At 33.5% G+C, this 21386-nt stretch overlaps 2 protein-coding genes and 1 long non-coding RNA gene across 8 annotated transcripts; 1 reads left to right on the forward strand and 2 right to left on the reverse strand.

The window, feature by feature from the left end:
* Positions 1-434: 434 nt before the first annotated feature.
* LOC110823007 (uncharacterized) lies at positions 435-5324 on the forward strand. Its single transcript, XR_002541315.2, has 3 exons — positions 435-612; positions 1114-1231; positions 4955-5324. It is a non-coding gene; the product is annotated as an uncharacterized LOC110823007 (long non-coding RNA).
* LOC110822997 (beta-glucosidase 17) lies at positions 2497-8228 on the reverse strand. Of its 2 annotated transcripts, XM_088210146.1 has the most exons (14): positions 8157-8228; positions 6253-6320; positions 6066-6135; positions 5493-5546; positions 5328-5403; positions 5146-5223; positions 4945-5032; positions 4576-4828; positions 4119-4234; positions 3815-4032; positions 3634-3665; positions 3402-3504; positions 3194-3302; positions 2497-2898 (listed from the first exon to the last, which is right to left on the reverse strand). In XM_088210146.1, exons 3-14 carry the CDS (start codon positions 6132-6134, stop codon positions 2703-2705), a joined length of 1392 nt encoding a protein of 463 aa, XP_088066272.1. In that variant the 5' UTR covers position 6135; positions 6253-6320; positions 8157-8228; the 3' UTR covers positions 2497-2702. The 2 variants fall into 2 exon arrangements, with proteins under 2 accessions (XP_088066272.1, XP_021908947.2); XM_022053255.2 differs by lacking the exon at positions 8157-8228 and having other exon boundaries at positions 5493-5551.
* On the reverse strand, positions 7779-20335 carry LOC110822992 (chaperone protein dnaJ GFA2, mitochondrial-like). Of its 5 annotated transcripts, none has more exons than XR_015814176.1 (20): positions 20121-20334; positions 19676-19819; positions 19479-19578; positions 19196-19270; positions 18918-19000; positions 18607-18690; positions 16984-17022; positions 14376-14483; positions 12394-12438; positions 12220-12307; positions 11992-12056; positions 11773-11847; positions 10496-10568; positions 10021-10112; positions 9809-9880; positions 9517-9573; positions 9362-9410; positions 8447-8513; positions 8157-8337; positions 7779-7963 (listed from the first exon to the last, which is right to left on the reverse strand). XR_015814176.1 is itself a non-coding variant. In XM_088210149.1 (19 exons), exons 2-19 carry the CDS (start codon positions 19760-19762, stop codon positions 8241-8243), a joined length of 1350 nt encoding a protein of 449 aa, XP_088066275.1. In that variant the 5' UTR covers positions 19763-19819; positions 20121-20335; the 3' UTR covers positions 7779-8240. The 5 variants fall into 5 exon arrangements, 3 of the variants coding, with proteins under 3 accessions (XP_088066275.1, XP_088066274.1, XP_088066273.1); XR_015814175.1 differs by having other exon boundaries at positions 7779-8003; XM_088210149.1 differs by having other exon boundaries at positions 7779-8337; positions 19479-19572; positions 20121-20335.
* Positions 20336-21386: the final 1051 nt, after the last annotated feature.

Genomic DNA, 21386 nt, shown 5'->3' on the forward strand with positions numbered 1-21386 from the left:
AAGACCTCCAAACCCATGCATGTGCTAATAACTTAGTTGCCATAGACCAGAATGCAGCTTCCACTTCCTTTCTTTGAACTCTTTATTTTATTTTACTAAGAATTGCATCCATATCCATATATTAGTGGAATTAAACCATTTTAAATAAAATAATAATTATTTATTTAATTAAAATGATTATATTATATTTAAAAATATTTAAAAAAAATTAAATAACCTCTTATAAAACAAAAAATCCCCTTTTAAAACTTCAGCAAATTTTCAAAATGACTCCCTACCCATATCATTTAAACTTAGCCCGGCCCGTTTCTGAAAATCTAAATAAATCTTAGACCCAATACAGAACCCGGCCCATAAACAAACGACATCGTTTTCTCCATTTCTTTCTTCTGATAGACAAAGAGCCCACGGGAAGCCACAAGGTGTAGAAATGTACGGAGAGGGAAGAGGCACAGAGCAAGCAAGGAAAGACGCTTTTGAGCTGGCTCGCACAAGGAAGATGGAGGATATGAATATAAAAAAGAGGAGAAGGGTATGTGATTTGGGAGAGGAAGAGAGGCAATTTGGGGATGGGGATTTTGGTTTAGAGAGCTAGTAGAGGAAACTTCAAGGGTAAAATTCTTTTCTCATGTGCAATTTGCTTTTTGCAAACAATCTTAAGTTATGAGGGGTTTGGGTAGTCTGCCTTATGTCTCCTGTGTAAAAAATTTTGTTTCTTCTGATTTCTTGTTTGGTAAGAAATGTTTTGTGATTGACCAATGTGTGCTCTTAACGTGCTCGACGAAATGCCAACATTATTGTTTCCTACAAAATGTGAAAATGATGTATTGAATTTCCTGATGCCTCTGTAAATTGGCTGGGAGCAAGTTGTCGTTGGAATTTAGATTTTGTCTTATTTCCTTTTGGTTTGCTGTTCATGTTAGAATTTGCTTAAAACTCTAACTTTCATGTCTCTGGTTATGCTTGAACTCTTGGGTTGTTAAAGATAATTGAAAAGTCAAGGTAATGGCTTGAGGGACCTTTGTTAGCTGAGGTTTTGATTTGGCTGGACGTACTAATTTGGTTAAGAGTAGGGATGTTGGCCTGAATCTGATTCGTTAAATCCACTCGCAGATTTATCTTCGTTATGGGTTTTTCGCTCTCCGCCGGGTTTATGTTCTAAAATCCTGATGGGTTTCCGCATTTACTGCTTGTGGAGGCTGGAAGTGTATTGCTTGAATTCCTAGCCAAGGTATTGTTTAATTGCCTGCAGTATGCATTTTGTTCCATTTATTTCCTTGATTCAACTGTTCTTAATGATTACTTTTTATTTTATTTTATTTGGAGGCTTAAAAGTGAAAGAAAAAAGGAAGAATTTGTTAATTGCTGTGTGGTCGTTTATTAATCCCATTAAAATTTGGTTGTGAATTATGGAAACACTTGCTTTAGTTTTTGACTTGGGTGTCTAAATCAATATGAGGGAAGAATTTGAAAGGCAAAGGCAGCTTGTTAAGATTAAAGGGTTTGATCATAATCACCAAGAATACACCTTAAGGAGATCCTTGTATTGATTTAGGAACTTCTATATAGTCTTAAAAAATTAATTATAATAATAATAACAAGGACAACAATAATCATAATAACAATATTAATAATAAAATTTAATTTTATCTTTAAAACTTTTTAAAAAACAAAAATAATCTGAAGAAAATTCGGGTATCACAATCCCCAGAATTGGAAGAGAAGTTAGGCCAAGATATTTTCTGGAACTTAATGTCTTCAAGGTTGTGATGGCTCATTTTCACCCTAAAAATTAGTCTCTTCAGGTTGTACCACGTGACCAATACTCTAGCTCTGGGTATGTGATGACTAGTGGTCCTTTGTTTTTTTTTTTTTTTTTTTTTGTCCCTTAGTTTATTTTGTTTTTGGGTCTTGGAAATGTCAAAATTACCAGCAAACACTGAACAAATGGTGACATTAGGATTTGTCTCAGGGAGCACTCTTATCCCTAAATTAGTAAGACTCTTTAAGGACGTAAAATAAACTTGAGAAGTGTTTAGAGAGTTTTGAAAGAGCGAAGTCTTTCCCTTTTACTTAAGCTTTTCTTAGCTTTACATAGGGGCTAAAATGCCCTTTAGATTGACCATATTAATATATGGGCCACAATTATCTCGGGCACCATGGTGTCGTTAGCGACATTTACTGAGTGGTTCTCCTTTAACTTGATAGTAAGTCTAGGTAAGCTTGAAGAGCTCTTCTTAGTTGAAGTGACATGCCCAGCTGGAGAAACGTGACTTATGGCAAGATTTGGATAAAAATATATATGGGATAATATTAGATAAATGTCTTCATATACATTAATAAACTATAAATTTTATGGGTACAATAAATTGACATATGCTACATATAAGGATTGAGATAGGACTCGTGGTAGATTTTTTTTAATAGAAATGCATATATTCAGCAACTAAGTGACAATCAGAATAAAATTTTTAAACTTTGACATATGAGAGATAATTTGCTCCGAACTTACAATTTTTTGTAGAAAGAGGAATGTATTAATCATTTATACATACACACATGATTCGTAAGACATCTGAGGTCCCATAGGATCATTCCCCAAGAATCATGGTGAGATTTGAATATATTTTGATCCCACCTTTATTTCTCTCTTGGCAATATACCTAAAACAAATGTCAATTGTAAAATAAGCTACAACCAATTTACAAGCGAGAAACCGTTACCTCGGCATCTCCAAGGAGAAAATTCTTAAACCATAAAGCAGAGTTCTTGAGGTATCTTTTGAGCCCATCTTCAAAGTCGACATAAATCATCCCATACCGGTTTGTGAAACCAAATTGCCACTCAAAATCGTCTAGAAATGTCCAAGAGTAGTATCCCCTCACGTCAACTCCTTCTCTGCATCCACATAAATGCAACATCAATAATTTAAAGATAATCTTCATAATAAATAGTCACCAAGTTTAGCTACTATCAAATTATACACTTTAACACTTATAGTTAAGTAGGTGTATGAAGGCTAGGTGTGGCACTAGTCTTTTTAGTTTGAGGTATATAATTTGTAAATCCTAATTTAAGATGATAACGCAAACATATAGCTTTTTAAATAAAATTATTTGTACATATATATCGGAATTACACATATATACAACGTTGGTTGATATTAATTAAGAAATTAATTTTTGGGTCTCACTTGATCGATTGTAGAAGATAAGACAGATGAAGATGGAAGTATTTTATCCTTAAATCATCCTTGAGGGCATTTGCAATAGGCAACGATCTGTTATTTACATCTGCCATCCCTGTAAAAGACATATAATAATAATGTATACATAAATAATAATTATAATGTATATTTACAAACAGTTTGGAAACATATAAGGCTGTTAACATGTATATACCATTCTCTGTAATGTAGATGGGAGGATTTTTGTACTTCCTCTTTATATAAAGCATAAACTCTTGAATCCCTTTCGGATAGATATACAGCCAACTAGCACCTGTCTACATTCACTTAGAGCATATTTCTTTTATTGAGATGATTGTTACACAGGCTCTATATATATATATATATATATATAAAGTTATTCATGTGTGTGTATATGTGTGTGAGACAAAGAGGGAGGAAAATACCGGTTGACCAATTGGAATTCCATCTTTCTCGGCTGCAATTAGCAAGAGAGTCTCAGGATTCACTAAATTATATGTGCAATGATGTATTTGATTTAACATTCATAATTAAGAGTTTGAATATATATATGTGCATGTGTATATATATGTATATGTAAATTTACTTAAAACTGAAAGAACTTACTAGTTTGATTCGCACGGCTATCTGTCATGTAACTTAGGTTTACACTGCTGGTAAATGTAACATCATCTGCATATCTTGCACTGTAATAATTAACTCCAAGAAAATCAATCGAACCTTTTACCATTTTGGCTTCTTCTTTTGTAAATTCTGGCAGTCGCTTCCCTACTAAATTTCGCATTATCTGTGGATATTTTCCATGAACAATTGGATTGACAATCCTATTCAAATTATTCCAAATTATAGTTAATTAGCATGATCATATTTAAAAAAAATAGTAAAAGGAGGTTAAAAGTGATATGATCACCATCCAAAAGAAAATTCGAGAGCTCTAGAGGCTGCCTTCCTGCTAGCAACATCGTCATATTTAGGCACCATCCAGAAACATTCTACTGTAATCCCAAGAATTCCTTTTTGTGAAGCCTATAAAACAAAAAAGATTTCCAAACTTATTAAAGAACTTACTAAACTTGTGAAGGATCCTTTAGGTTATAAATATGCATATGATGTTCATTTAGTTATACAACTTTACAGAAGTATAAGCTAGAAGACAATAATTTTTTTTCAATCTTGCATTTGGTTCAAATTTATTATATTCTTGATTAATTCTTGTATCTTAATTATTTGATAAATAGAGTTAGTTATTTAATTTATGTCATGTCGTTCTGTTAATGTAATGCTCACTATAATGATACTTCGATTGTAATATGAATCGAATTTAGTCTATGATAGCAAAAACTTATATATGCTAAACTATGGATTACCTGATATTTTTCCCTATACAATTTTACGGAGGCTGCATGAGATAGAATGAAATGGTGAGTCACAAGGTAAGGTTCTGTCGCCGAGTTTCCTTCAGTACAATTTCCTACATAATTAGAACATCTCCCGGGTGCTTGAGTACCCATTGCATACCCAAACATGCTTGATAAGTTTGGCTCATTGAGAGTGACCCAATGCTGAACTCGATCACCAAATTCTTTAAAGCAGAAGTCTGCGTAGTCGCGAAAATCATTCCTAATTTTTTGTACATGTAAGTTATGTTGAAAAATAAAATTAGGGTTCATGTTACCTTGCATATCAAGAAATTGTAATGATATATGATTTATTAATATTGATGGTGTTCAACTTACACGATGTTAGGACTTAAGAATCCGTTGTACTCGTCTTGAAGGACTTGAGGAAGATCCCAATGAAATAATGTCACAAATGGTCGTATGCCTATTCAAAATGCAAAAAGTTTAGCAGCTGAGGAATTGCGTTGAAGCCGAGGAATCGCATCGAATATAAGGTTAGTGGAAAGAGATTGAGAGGAGTAATATTGATTTTATTACCATTTGAAATGAGGTGATTTATCAAATAATTGTAGAAGTCAACACCAAGCTGGTTCACTCCTCTACTGACTTTTCCTTCTATATAACAAGTAAGTTTCAGTAGTTAGTTCATTATGTACATGCATTTTGTAATGCTTATAAGTATGTAATATATTGATTTTAAGCGATTGATATGATCATACGAGGCAATATTCTTGACCATGATATTGAAAATCTGAATGAGTGCAGTCCAATTTCCTTCATCAAAGCAATGTCTTTCTGTAACAATGATCAATCTACATTTTATCAAATTTCAAAAATTTTAACTTTTATCAATCTGCATCTGTCTCCTTTTAATATAAATTTACCTCAAAACGATAATAAAACTCCTCTGCTACATCTCCATTGCTGTGGTCTAAGATCTTTTCTAAAGCCAACATATAATACAAATAATAATTAGTCAGTCCTCCAATGAAACTGTAAAGGAGATGGAATTTCAAAACAACCATCCGCTGTAACCCAGAAAGAATCAGATTCTATAAACAATATACATATATATATATATATATATTACATACAAGAATTTTGGAAAGTATAAAAGAATAATGATAATATTTTTAATTTATTCCAAAAGATAAAAGATAGACTACTAACAGTTCCAAAAGACAATGATAGAATATGTAACAGTTCAAAATTATTTTTTTTTTTACTGTATTTAAAAGATTAGATCAAATATTAATTCATGATTAGATTAATTAATTTATTACGATAAAATATAATTTTCACCTAAAAACGCAATAGATTTTTTTGAGATTAACCATAACTTGATCATTACATTTCAATTAATATACTAGTTAAGTAAATTCTCAGTTCTATATATTATAAACAGGTTTATATAAGTTTATAATACAAGCATAATTTTCTTGTAAATGGTAAGTAACCTGGGTGTTCCTTGACAAAAGTATCCCATATGCTTGGTTCTCTGCCATCAATATCTGCAGCTCCTTCATACTGATAAAGAGGAAAAAAAGAAAAAAAGAAAAAGTGGGTTAAGTTTAGTTTGAATTTTGTTGAAATAAATAACTTGATTCGTGATTTAGATAAAACGAATATATGAAATTAAGAAACCTGGTAAGCACTGGACCCCGATCCAAACACAAATCCGTGGGGAAAACTGTTTCGATCGATGGAAGTAGCTGCAGAATGTAAAACATTTGTTTCCAGAGTTGCAATGGAATCAAGAAAAGACAGAAGAGGAAGGAGATAGAGAATTGGACGATGCATTTCCATGGTTGACTGTTTTGGTAGAAGAAAACTAGACTGACTGACTGACTGATCTCTACATATTGGAAAAAGGAAGACTACATATACATATATATATATACACACACACACATGGATCGGTTTTAACTTTTATAATTATTTATATGTTTGATTGAAAATTTAAGTTATTTAATTTAAATATATTTGTTTCCAAAGTTTTGACCTTGCTCTGTGTGTGTGTGTATATATATGTATTATGTTAATTTATCAATTAAATAATGGGTGTTAATCATGTGAGAAACAAGAAAGACAAAATGGGCGAGCTATTAATTCACTCTTTTTGGAGATGAACAAGGTAAAAAAGTGTAGTGTCAAACAATATAAATTATTAAATTAAGAGATTAATAAATTAATAATAATATAATGTTCTTTTTTTATTAATTTAAATAATTAATCAAAATTGTTTTTTTAAATATATAAATATCATCTAATCATTTTAATTTTTTTTAATTATAAAATAAAAAAAAATGACGTTTAAAATAAATAAATAAATATTAAAAATTAAATTATAATAAGTGCCATATTTAAAAATATAATTTAATAATTTACACATTGTCTGTAGTGCATAGATCAAACACAAATTTAATTTATTTATATTTTAATTAATTAATTTGAAAGTACATTCGGCCGAGTGGGATCTTTGCTGTAAACATATATGTATAATTTAATATACACTAACCTAAGTTTTTAAGTCATAATTTCAACAATATTTCTATTATAAAAAAAAAAAATTATTTGATTTATTATCAACCCCACTAGACTAAATGCAAGTATTATAAAAATCTAATTTATATTATACATGTAAATTATATTATAATGTGGATATGTATGTATGCATATATATGTGTGTGTGTGTGTCTAAATGTGTGCGTATGTAGATGTATAAGATTAATGTCCTGAAGCTTAAAAGATCAAATAGGAAAAGTAGATAGGAGAGGAAACATTTATAGAATTTAATTAATACTATTTTTGGAATCTAAAGTAATTTGGGATTAATTAATAATACTTGAGTGTTCATCTAGCCTGCACTAAATTAAATCCAAATGCATGCCAGGAGATTGCTTGGACATATATATATATATATATATAGAACGAATTCAAAATTTTAATTTATAACATTTATGTTTTATGCAAGAGATATATAATCCATCTTGTTCGAACATACCCTCATGATATATATTCTAAGGGGATTCTAAGACAAAAAACATTAATAATCCAAAAGAAATTCGAAGCAATCATCCGAAAAATCTCAAGAACACCTCCCAGTTAACGCTTCAGAAAGTAAACTCACAATCTTATGCAATTGATCAAATCTATGAAAGAAAAGAACATAAAAATCAGACCACCAAAACCATATTATTTAGATATAATGAAGTTCTTGAAGAATTAGATACAAGGTGACATGTTGATTAGCAGTACAGAATAGTCTGGTCTTATAGCACTCGGCCATGTGTGAAAACATATAAAAACTTTTAACATGCGCCTAGTAGAGAATTCAAACCCTGGACTTGTGACCCTAGAGAGAAAGAGCGTGGTGCCAATCAATCGAGATATTCCTGACAATAACTATGACATAAATCACTCTTAATAAAAGCTATGATAAATTACACAACTAACAGATCGCTCATATATAAAGTTACTACCAATATTTTGTCCTACAAAATTTCTAAAGCAGGTGGCTATAGCTTATTATAAATATAAAAGCTTACTGCTTCTGTTTTTTCTTCTCTTTTTCGACCTTCTTTCTTTCTCTATCCCTGTTTATCAGGACCATTTTGGTTCTGTTCAGTTCTTTACCCAGATGCCCCTGCAGCTGCCCGCTTATCGTATTCCCCTTGCTCTTCTTTCGCAAACTCTTCAATCAATTCTCTCTGTCTCTGCGTTAGATTCCTGCAGAAGATAAAAAAGGATGAAAAAAGTTGATCCAAATAATTTTTAGAATATCTTCATAAACGCAAGAAGGATAGCATTCATGGCAAGATCATAATCAAAAGCGTACGTTGGAATGCTGACGTTGAAGTGCACGTATTGATCCCCAAATGATATGGCGTTCCTAGCTCTAATCCCTGTCAGGAATCAGCATAATATTAACTAGTGCTTAGTCGCATAATATTTTCGTTATTCAAGTTAGTTGATAAGATAAAATGAAAAATGTACGTCAGCTCACAGGAAGGACAATTACATGCTTTAAACAAAAGCCAGTCAAATTTCAACAAATTTGTTGCAGAATAAATCCAAATATCCATGATCTACACATCCTCTTACAACCATTATTGGCATAGTTTGGCTGGGGCACCCAAAAACTGATTTTGATTTTAAGAAATGCGGCCTCCTGCTAAGCCGTCAAATACGATGATAATTAAATGCTTAATCACAAACAAAACGGCAAATCATCAGCACCTGTTCCTCGGTAAATGCAACCTACCAGTACCCATTTGCAAACTAAGGGACAAGAAACAAGCAGAGATTGCTGCACAATGTTTTGGGAACCAATTATACAAGGAACTTTATCCAATAAATGGTTCCCTTAGTACGTGATATAACTAGGAAACAAGCAACGTTTTCAAATTCATATATCATAAGCAGACTTCATCCAGTAGCAGCATTACATCATATTATCAGGATTAAAACAGGCACCAACTTCAATACCTAATCATATATATTATCCTCAATCCATCATAAGTTTTTCTGAGGACTTTTTTTCACCCAACTACAAAGATGGAATTTTAACTTTATATAAAAGCTGGATACAAGTAACTGGAAAGACAAAAAACCTAGAAAGGGAAATACGTAGTTGCTTTAGTTTATACTTCATAAAATCTAAAATAAAATTTTGATTTTTCAAATGATCTTATTGTGCAATATGGCAATCAGGAAAAGGTTATCTAAAACAAATGTCTCAACAATGTCTCACCTTTATTCCTCAATACTACCTTCTGACCTGGTTGACTACCAGGGCGGACCTGAGGAGGAAAAGAGAGTTTCAGTCAAACATACTCTCCAAGGAACCAATCACATACCAATTTCTTATCATTTTCAGAAAATAGAAAGACAAACTTTACAGCAAACCTTTACAACAACATCCCCAGTGAGAGTTGGGACTTGGATAGTTCCACCCAAAACAGCCTGCAAGGAGGCATGACAATAGGCATAATGAAACAAACAAGGAGAAAGCTGAGGTTCTAGGAAGAAGAAATAATACCTCTAATTAGAAAATCCAAATAAGAACCAAAATAACAGATAAACATGCTGCAATTACTGATAAATCCTAATACATTCATGACCTAATTGAAAAACCTGTAATTTTGAAATTCTGATATCTTCCTTGAGACATAATAATCATTAAAAATATTTAGGTTACCTGTGTGACACTTAAGACAGCATCTACATGAATGTCAGCACCTTCTCTACGGAAAACAGGATCTTCACGGACCTTCGGAAGTGAATAGCATAATATAAATCGTAGAGTTAAGAAAATGAGTTTAAGTAATATGATAATATAGGGGCATGTATCTAAACATGTAAATTAAACAAAGTAACCTTGAACGAAATATAAATAATTAATCAAGTTACCTTGATGGTAACATAAAGATCCCCAGGTTGATTTCCATCAGGATCAGCTCCACCAGATCTGTTAACCTTTATTGTATCATCATTGTCAACTCCTAAAAATGAGATACAACTCAGTCCAATGCAGTAAATAAAAGTGGTTCATGTTTTTAATTTTAGCTTCAAATAAAAGAATCTTATACAAGGGGAGAAACGGAAAAACCAACACTTTTTTTTTAATAGATAGTAAAATAGATTGTTTGAATAAACCCTCCCTTCAAAATGGTACTTCAATGAACATTGCGGTTCGCATAGGAAGATCAATAACTTATTTTTGATAGAGAATGAGAGCATGGCAATAAAGAAGCACGAAATAAGACAAATGAGCATTGAACATGAACATGTGACAAATAGGCAAGAAGATGTGGTCACAGCATAACATAATCTAATGAGCTGAAGAGACATATAAATAGAAAACCTTAGGATTCAATCATCAAACCTGGCTTGATATCCAATTTAACTGACTTCTGTCCTCTCACAACTTTAGCTCCCTTGCATGACTTGCAGATGCTCTGACCACCCAAAAAAAATTCAAATAAACATTATCCACTAGATAATGTTCTTTTCCTAAGAGAACAAGAGATTACTCACTAAATATATTCATGTTTTGCAAAGAAACTTATCAAAGAAAATTTTTCCAGAATATTAAGTACAAAATCAAGTCACCACAAGTTAGACAAATATAACTCTGACGGCCTGGCAGGCCTGGAATTAAATGGCAAGAAAAAGTTTCCAGCAAACTATTATCTAAAATGAGGGAATGGGAGAGAATTTTTTGCGAGGAAAAAGAATATATAAATGCATGCACCAGGAAAATTAAGATATTCTATCTATAATGAGAAGGATCTGGGATAAAAACTGAAAATATGAAAATAATGTTACCCATAAATTTGACTCCTAGTTATCAAGGAGAAAAATAAAGTGCCAGAACATAAAATTAACTGACTTTTCATGAAGGAGATTCTTAGCATTGGAATAAAAAGCCTTATGACTGCTGTTTTATCCTGAGAAAAATTTCACGTGTTCCATTTTCTTTTTCTTTCCAATAAAAAGATGAAAGAAATGTGTGTTTTTGTACATTATTCATAAACTTCCCCTAATATATCCCATCAAACATCTGCATGCTAGTTATCCAAGAAAAAGAGAGCTTTAGCACAATACCTAGAGAAATTATATTAAGAACCAAAATTGGGGACATCGGATCTCAATAATCAAGCTTTTTATAATAATCATGTAAATAATCTATCAAATCAGTTGAGATATTTATAGGTATCAGAATACAAGCAAAATAAGAATTCCCAAACCTACATAGGAATTCTATTACAATTACAATTATATAAATATCCCTTATTATTGAAAATGTCCAATTGGTATCCTTTTGTTCTACATTATGCCATTAGCAGTTTTTACCTTTTCCCTTGGCTTACAGCACAATTACATTCACTTTAGACACACAATAGAACTTTTACCAGCACTACAAACACAAGGACACGAGAGCGTGGCATATTTTATATCCAACAAGGAAAATAAGGAAGAAGATCCATCAAATGATATTAGATTTTGTAAAAGGAAAACAATGATTGTTGGATGAGAGAAAAGAAATAAAGTAATGGCTCTCGACAGAAAGCACTAATTTAGTCATCTATTAAGAAAATATAATACAAATGTAGATGGCATGACCTAATAGCAGGTAGAAGAAATAGATGCATAACATACCGACACAACTTGGCCAACCCCACCACACTTAGGACATGTAGTTTGAATATGAAACATGCCTCTTTTCATGGTTGTCTGCAGTATTAGTAACAACAAAAAACAATGAGATCCAATACGAATTTTTATGTTAGAACTGAGTTGTATAAATGTAATGCAGCATGTTGGAGAATATTAGTGTGTTCCAAATACATAAATAAAAATATAAATGAAAAAGCTGACCATGCCAAAGCCATTGCATGTCCGACATTTCTCGCGTTTAGCACCAGGAGGCACCCCCTGTCCACCTGCAGAGAAGAGAAAAATTTATAAATACATTAAATTACTTTAAATTAAATTAAGAATTTTCTAATCCAAACACCATAATAAGATCAAAATCAATTTATAACAAAAAAATGATAAAATATGAATGCAAAAGCCTAAGAACTCCATTAAAAATAAGTTGCATACCACAAGCTTGACAAGGCACCTCCGTTTGAAATGAAACGGTTTTGTTGCATCCTTGAACAGCTTCCATAAAGGATAACTCAATCACCACCTAAACGATAAATAAAAACTAGATTCATAAAATCAACTATAAAGCACCAAGAAGGACACAAAAGTAAGTAGGAAACTGATGAACACCTTGACATCCTGGCCACCAATATCACGCCTGAACATATTGAATATCTGCAACAAAATTTTAGGAAGTGGACCATTATGCACATCAAAACAGTGCATATTCCAAAGGTGAAATACATTCCCTAAAGTACACAAGTTTAATGGGTCCTCAATATTCAATATCTTGTTCGCAAACTAGACTTCAGTACTCCTACTCTAAATAATATTTGTTCCGAAGGTAGTAAGTAAAGGAAGCACTAAAACATACAAATATCAAATAACACCATAGTTACTACAAGAAAACAAGTAAAGGTGCTGGAATACAGAATCAGGACATCCATCAATCATTGGATGATCCCAAACAGTTATATTCATTTATGAAACAAAAATCTCGATGGGAAAGTTCCACAAGTGAGTTTATTTCCCAGGTTTTTATCGTAGTTCAAGAGGTGCTACCAAGAACAATGAGAAAATTCAACATCAATATAGTTTTTTTTAATATCAAAATTGCATCGAAACATCTATCTTGAACTGTTATAGTATCTTAAGAACTCATTACAAGAACATTAAAGGAAAAGACAAAAGTGTTTCTTAAAATCTCCCCAACTCCCCCTCATAACACTTCTACCTGAAATAATTATCTATTTATTTATTTCAATCATTCTTTGTTAGAAGTAGAAAGAACAAGAACTGTAAAAGGAGAAATATGAATGGACATTCACTTTGTTTCTGATTAAGTTGCATGTCTGATTAATATTGAAAAGATCCATATTCTGATAAGTGGTTTTAGTTGATTTCCCACCATTTTCATTAATAAAAGATTTTTCACCCAAGGGCTGGGATAAAGAAGAAGCAGATCCTCTTATCGGCGGGACTCTAATAATTTCAAACAAAATCCTGGCTCATATTTTTACAAAGGAAAAGTATCAGGTGTCCTAGCTTTTCAATATAACTGCACCCGACCATCCTTCATGGAAATTCATATGAACTCTTTTTTTTTTCAGGGGAACAGATTATAATAAACAACTTCTCAGAATGCTATGGCCTTCACATTTCCATGGAAGAAAATTCCGAAGACCAGTAGATTCCCCACACAGCAGCCATTTTGTATGGAAAGCTGCACGGAGAAGAATCCTCACTATGGACAGCCAAACGAAGAGAGGAAACGTTATTTTCAATCTGCTCTTTTGTGTCTCTGAGATCATGAATCCCCAATCATTTTAGTCTTCAGCGTTCAGGGGCTGGAAAATTTAGAATTCTATGTTAAATCTTCTCAAATCGGTCTCGGGTTGTGTATGTGCAGGTGGCGGATGGGAGGGGGGAGAGGGCTCATTTGGAGAGAAAACAAAAAAGAAACTTTTGAGGGCATTTATTCCCCCTTGTTAAAATTAGAATCCTACTTCTCACTCCGAGGATTTTGTACACAGTGAACTTTACTAATTGTTGTCTTCTCATCTCTTATACATGTATATGAGCTGCACTCCCTCAAAGCCTATTAATGACATTTCTTATTTTTTCTCGCCACAAAAAACAGAAAACTACCTATTCCATGAACTCAAAAATTCCCGGATGTCCTCTATAAATAAACAATCTTCTCGCTCTTATCTTCAACAAATCATCATGACCTTTTTCTACAATAACTTCATGTTTTGGAATCTTAGTGCATAAGACACAACTTTTCTCTCTTCAGCATCCTGTTGTACCATGGTTTTTTCAAATGATTTCCCAGATGATTTTTTTGGGTGAAAAAATCCTTTTATAATGCCATCATGTCCTTTTTCTACCACACCTTCATATTTTTAATCTTAGAGCATATGACACAACTTTCCTGTATCTTCAGCATCCTGTTGCACCATGGCTTTTCAAATGATTTTATTCCAGATATGAACATTTATCCCCCGAGGATCGCAATCCAGACAAATGTTAATTAACAAACAAACAAATAAACTACAAAACACAAACATAAAACAAAATATGCAATAAGATGCTAAAGAAGAGGTTATTACATCGTTATTTAAGTTACCGAAGATATCAAAAGGATTAAATCCAGCGCCAAAGCCTGACTCATTAGGGAAGCCACCACCAGCATTCTGCTCAAATGCTTCATGGCCAACCTGTAACATTGTCCACAAACAAATGTTAAAACAATTTCTCATAAAATAAAAAGTTTTTTTAAAAGAAAAAGTCGATGACTGAACATGGAAAAGAGGAGGAAAAGGTGAGCATGCATGAAATAGATCACAAACAAGAGATGCACTACCTAGAAAATATGTGCTTTATTTTGGCATCAAAAAACGAGATTACAAAGATCCATAATGCTTTTAAGTAACCTTTACTTGATTCGATGAAACTAAAAAATAGTACATCGTTGGACATTGAATCCCATACACATACTCCCAAATTCTGTACACCGTTGGACATTGAAGTAACAAGTGGTTACAAGATTCTTCATCAGCCTTGCACATGTAACACCTATTAACCATCATCATATTTCTTCTCAATATATCAATGGTCAATATTTTTTCTTTAACAGCTTCTCAAAAAGTCATTCTAGGTGGAGCTTTTGACCTCCAGATTTGTTTAAACGGTGCTGCCTTGACATTAACATCACCATTTTTGATAATAAAATTGTAGTAGGACTTCACAGAAAAGCCTCTTTTCTTGTCCAATTTCCATATTCTTTTGTCCTTCAGATTTCCCACCTTAAAATCAGCAAGACAATGAAGCAGATTACAGTATTCAACCTCTTCTCTTCTTCATCCTTCAAATTTCTCCCAACCTAAATACACCCCACCCCCCCCCCCCCCCTACCTCCCTTCTCGAACACCTTCTCCACAAGGATATCCCTCCCACTAGCAATCTCAAATAACCTCGGGAACTTGTCTTTCAATTTGACCAGCCCACTCATCCTTCCAGAAATTAATTTCAGTTCCATTGCCCAGTTGCCAGCATATGCAATCATAAAAATTCTTGCTGTCAATGTTAATTTTCTTCCACAAACTAGAACCATGACATTTATATTTCCCTCTTCTCCCCCCATCTCTTTCCCAATCACCCCATCTGGTCTCCACCACTCTTCTCCACATTTTCTCATTCTCATTCACAAACCTCCAAAGCCATTTGCCATGTAAAGCAGAATTCAATTTCAAAATAGATCTCAACCCCAAACCTCTTTTATAGAATGGTTTCTTCACCTCCACCCACTTTACCAAGGGAAATTTTCTATGCCCCTTCTCATCACCCAAAAGAAATCTGCATTGTATCCTCTCTAGTTTAGTAGCAATGCTGACCGGAATAGTTAAGATAGAAAGGTAGTAGATTGGTAAATTTGTTAAAGTGCTTTTGACCACTGTGAGTCTCCCCCCCTTAGAAAGAAAGTTCCTCTTCCACCCCGCAAGTCTCTTTTCAAACATATCCACAATGGGATCCCAAGTTTTGGTATCTTTAAACTTTGCCCCTAGGGGGAGCCTAAGATATTTAATAGGCAGTTCGGTAATCTTACAACCCAACACACTAGCCAATTCCCTTTTATCCCTCCTATCTCCAATTCTAACCATTTCAGGTTTACTCAACTTTATCCTCAAACCCGACACCATTTGGAAACAAATAAGTAAACACCTCAAGTGAAGTAAAGAATAAAGATCCGGCTTACAAAAAACTAAGGTGTTGTCAGCAAAAAATAAATGGGATGCTTTCACCGCGGACTCCCCCACCCCAACCAACAAACACTTAATCACATTCAATTTGCTTGCCCTCACCATGAGTCTACTAAAAGCTTCCATCACCATAAGAAAAAGCAAGGGCGATAAAGGGTCCCTTTGGCGAAGACCTCTAGAGGCCTTAAAGAAGGAAGAGGGTCCAACGTTGACCATCACGACAAACAAAGTGGTTGAAATACAAGTCTTCATCCATTTCCTCCATCTATTCCCAAACCCCATCCGCTCCATCATGTAGAGTACAAAATCCCAACACACTCTATCATAAGTTTTTTCCATATCAATTTTACAAATAATACCCTTTTTTTTTCTGCCCCACCAAGTCATCAATCACTTCATTAGCAACCATGACCGCATCAAGAATTAGCCTCCCCTCAACAAAAGCATTTTGGTTCTCCCCCCCCTCCCCCCCCCCCAAAAAAAACCTTGGACATTCTTTTAGCCAAAACCTTAGAGATCAATTTGTACAGGCTGCCCGCAAGGCTTATAGGCCTAAAATCTTTGATATTCTAGGCTCCAGCAGCCTTAGGTATGATAACTAAGAAAGTAGAGTTTACAGAATGCACAAAAGCACCAGTTCTGTGAAATTCATTAAAAACAGCCATAATATCATCCTTGATGACATTCCAAAAATCTTGATAGAACTTCATGTTGAAACTGTCGGGACCCGGAGCCTTATCACCATGTTCAACTTCATGTTGACATCCACCAGCCTTTCACGTGGAGGTGTGGGGCTGTTTGGGTGAGTGCTTAAGCCTTCTTGACACACCTTTTGTCTTATAATCCTAGGTTCTCCTATCCTCTATGTTGCAAATAGAAATATTATAAAAATAAACCCAATATTCTCATGTTGCTGATAACAACATTACAAAATAAACCAAGAGAAATAATAAGATACCTGATCATAAAGATCACGCTTCTCCTTATCTTTCAGGACCTACAAGACAATTAAAATAAATCTTCACTCAATATAAGGAGAAAATAGATCATAGAATGAGGCAATAGAAACAATATGGAAACCTGCAACAAGGGCGGACACAGTTCAGTTAGACCTGAAAAAAATCCCAAAAAGAAACCAAGAAGACTAAAACAAATAATAATCCAATAATTTTTTGTTTGACTTCATAAATTGTTGAGCTACTGAGTTTACATTGAGTTTAGATTGATTTTTTAAAATCTCGAAGCTAAATTGAATAACATTTTTTTCTTATATATTTCTTCTACTTTTATATTCTCATTTTAAAAAAACAAAAGCATAGCAACGAATAGCTTTGTTTGCTTGGGAGGCTGCTTGAGAAAACTATTGATAACCTCATGAAATACAGCAAATTTTTGGTGACTAGGCCCTTCCCAAAATAGAGCCCCCAGTTTACTTGGACCTTTCACAATCCTGGAGAAAGTTGTCTTTTGTCAAGTCCTTAGTCTCCAGCCTTATGAGCAGCAGTTTTACCTTTTAAAGAGGTCCTCCAGAAACTAGGCCCTTATTTTGTTGCCTTTCACTATCCTGGAGAAAGTTCATGCAATTGCTTACAAGTTGGATTTGCCGGCAGAATCTGGTTTTAACTCCTTCTTCATGTACATGCCTCCACTGCAATGAGTCTGTTCAACCAACTTTGCCATCCTCCCGTAAGGGACAATTTCCCCTAATACAGCAAGCAGTGTTGGATAATCACACTGGAGCTGGGTGAATGGAACTACTGGCTTGGTGGGAAGGGTTATAAGCAGCAGGATGCCTCATGGGAGGATCTAACCAGCCACATGCATGTTCAATAGCCTACGTCAATGCTTGAGGACAACCACCATTCAAAAAGAGGAAGTAATTATACCCACCAGAAGTTGGTTACAAAGCCAGACATATTGTGGGACTGACTTATGCCCGCAAAACCCGAGGCAGCAAGAAGGAATTGGATGCTGCACTAGTTCCGACTGAGTTTGGTAGTAATTTTCAGTTAAAGTTTCTCGACACACTTAACTATGATATTGGAATAGGCACCTATCAGGGGGTTAGTTAGGAATTGGCTCTGGTCTAGAGGTTAGGAAGCCAGTTACAGGGCTTGCCTATAAACAAGTTTACTAATTACAGCAATAAAAGAATTAGAAAATATTCATAAGATATTGTTTAGAGTCCTATACTCAAGAGATCAATTCATCTTCTAATGAGCTTGCCTCAAGTTCAACCTGAATCAATCCACAAGGCCACAATTGTATCCCAAGAACAAGAACATATCACGTTATCACAAATTTAATGATTGTAACTGTTGCAACATTTGTAGTAAACTAGTGATTACTTTCCGATCTTATTTCTATTTAGTTGAAATTTTTGTTAGCTGTGACTTAAACTTCAGTTTGTAAACTGTGATTAAATGTTTCTACGGTTTATATTTAATTTGGACTTTTATGAAAGTAATGGATAATAAGAAAAATATGATTAATTCTTCTTTTTCAGAAAGATCTCTTTTTCCATGAAATCCCAATTATCCTAATAATCAAACAAAATTAACTTGATCTGAACCCTACACACCTCATATGCCTTTGAGACTTCTTGAAACTTCTTTTCAGCTTCGGGATCATCTTTATTCATATCTGGATGAAGCTGCTTTGCAAGCTGCAGAAAACAAAATCAGGGAACAGAAAACATGGGAAACGGATGAAAAAATAGTATGAAATCCTAGCATAATGTATCCTCATATATTAAAATTAACAAAAGATGAAAAAAATAGTATGAAATCCTAGCATAATGTATCCTCATATATTAAAATTAACAAAAGATGAAACATATCCACAATTTTAGGATATAAATTGGGATAAGAAGATATAGTCTTATAAACTTACCCCATAATAAGCTTTCTTGATTTCACTTTCACTAGCATTTTTGCTTACTCCAAGGATATCATAATAATCCCTCGCCATAAATGCTGATACAAAGGATTAAACCATGAATAAAGAAGTCACTTTGTGACATATCATAAATTTTCCCAATGAAGTGAATGTCAAGCAAAGAGATTTTACAAGCACATACGAAAAACGAGGGAATGAAATAAAATAAAAAAAACATAACTGTGAATAGTGGCTGAAGAAATCACGAATTCAGAAAAGAGCACGAGAAATACCAGTGCCATGAATTGATCTTGTCGCACCCAAATTATCAGCCAAAAACCGGAACAGTAGGCAGTTTCTATTGTTAGCTGCATTTCCAGCAGAAAAGTAAAGGAGATTAGTACCTAGTAGCATTAACAACTGCAGATAAAATTTTTAGCTTCAAAAACCAATTCTCCAAGCAATATAGGTCCTCTTTCCTTTCCTTCGTTTTTTGTTTTTTCTCATCCAACCAAAACAGAACTTCAAATGACAAAAGAGAGTAACCACTAACAGAAAACCAGGAAAAACAAATACCATGTTTTGACCCATTACATCCAATAACTCTCCGCGAGCTGCTGAAGCCTGTAGTATATTTCCTTAAACTTCCTCCAATCACGGACCCATTTAGCTGGAACTAACACAAGAACAGCAACAACAATTACATAATAAAAATATCAAAAACCTAAGCCTATAAAAGAAATTCAAATAAGAAGAGAATGAAAGGAGATTACTGAATTTCTAGAATCTTCAAGAAGGTGCGAGGAGAGAGAGCGGCGGGCCACCCAATGAAGAAGCCTGACGCCATTAGAAGGAACCATCTGCGAGCACCTTTACAGCTTCCCTGCTTCTACTTTACTTTCTTTTATTCTCCCTGCCTATCAAACTTCGTTAATCATAGGAACCAAAATCCGTTGTTTTTTGGACTTTAACTGATTATACAATTTGATCATAAAACCCTAATCTCTTAAAACCAACATAAAACAGAATTTAAACTCGTTAAAAAGTTTTTCAGAAATAATACACAAACCATCGCGATAGCCAAATGAAAAATCAACTCGAAAAACTTCAGATAAAGATGAAAATATTGCATTCACAAACCGAAGCCAACTGTTACTAACCAAAAGTAAAAATGTAAATCCATTCTGCCATAAACAAAGCACAGAATAAATGAATTACCTGCAGTGCAGAAGCTCCTCCCCGTTGTCGAGCCGCAAGGACGCCCGTCGAGAACGAGATAAGGGAAACGAGTTGGGCCGGCCACAATAGCTTGATCAGAAGAAAGAAGACGGACCGAGTGGGCACCCTATACGCAGAAGACTGAAATTCGGCGTTAACAAAACAGGTCGAAAATCGGCGATTGAAACAGATCGAAGTCGTAGGAAACAGGAGAAAACGAAGGCCCTAGAAGCAGCTATGAGGCTGAACTGGTTTCTCGGCCCGACCCGTATCATATTATCGGGCCCAATTTCACTCGCAAACCCGACTTAATAGTTTTGGAAGTATTTATCCAGTATTACATTTAGAAAAAATATATATATTTTTTCATTATTAATTGTTAAATAATTACAATTAACTAGAAATCATATGTATATATATATATATATAGATGTACTAACCATTTTCAGTAATATAAATTGTTGGATTGTTGTAGTTCTCTTTTATACATATACATATATATATATATATAAATGAGAGAGTATATGTTAAAAATATATACATTTCTTCACGTAGATATATATATATATATATGTATATTCAGAAAACAAAAATGTATTTAAGTTGTGGAGATCATGTACGTGTGGACCCCAATAAGTATTCCATCTCGATCCTCTACAAATGAAAGTAGACAATAATTAATAATAGTATTAAATTAAATGACTGATTAATTGATAATAATCTCAATTATGGAAGAACTTAAAGAAGAACATGCTACATATATATATATATATTTTAATTCCAACAAAATCAAAAGATTTTGTAAGCATTTCAGCTTGTTCTTCACTGAAAAATGGTAGTCTATCTCCAACAAAAGCTCTCATTCTTCTTGGGTAATCACCAAATACCAGAGGATCCAAATGCCTGTAAAATTTATTAAATAATTATTTAATGAATTATAAGAATTTATAAATTGGGAACATAATTTTATTAATAATTAATTAAAAGAAATTTACGAAATAAATTAAAATTAAAATTTACTTACCAGCCTAATACAAAAGAGCTCGTTTGACTGCTTTCTTATCAGCTAAACAATTAGTGTAAGGTTCAAACCAAGGAGGATAAAGTATTATTTTGATTTTTCTTGTTTCATGACACTGCAAAAAGTTAAGAATTTTTTGTTTTAAAAAATAAATTTATAACTCGAAGATTGTACCTGGTCACATTTTCGAAACTCTTGCACTACTGCTGCATGAGCGAAGAGAATACGATGCGAAACTATGTAGG

The sequence above is a fragment of the Carica papaya genome, chromosome 8 (genome assembly GCF_054855325.1).
Source record: "Carica papaya isolate Zhongbai chromosome 8, ASM5485532v1, whole genome shotgun sequence".
In the NCBI taxonomy this organism is placed as follows: domain Eukaryota; kingdom Viridiplantae; phylum Streptophyta; class Magnoliopsida; order Brassicales; family Caricaceae; genus Carica; species Carica papaya.

Coding starts and splice junctions, on each gene's coding strand:
- LOC110822992 (XM_088210148.1), bottom strand. CDS start 19,762: ATGGTTCCTTCTAATGGCGTCAGGCTTCTTCATTGGGTGGCCCGCCGC. Junction 12,057..12,219: donor GGTGCCTTGTCAAGCTTGTG/GTATGCAACTTA, acceptor TCTTCTCTGCAG/GTGGACAGGGGGTGCCTCCT. Junction 10,113..10,495: donor TAAATTGGATATCAAGCCAG/GTTTGATGATTG, acceptor TCTCATTTTTAG/GAGTTGACAATGATGATACA.
- LOC110822997 (XM_088210146.1), bottom strand. CDS start 6,134: ATGAAGGAGCTGCAGATATTGATGGCAGAGAACCAAGCATATGGGATA. Junction 5,033..5,145: donor AAATCACCTCATTTCAAATG/GTAATAAAATCA, acceptor CATTTTGAATAG/GCATACGACCATTTGTGACA. Junction 2,899..3,193: donor TATCTTCTACAATCGATCAA/GTGAGACCCAAA, acceptor ATGTGGATGCAG/AGAAGGAGTTGACGTGAGGG.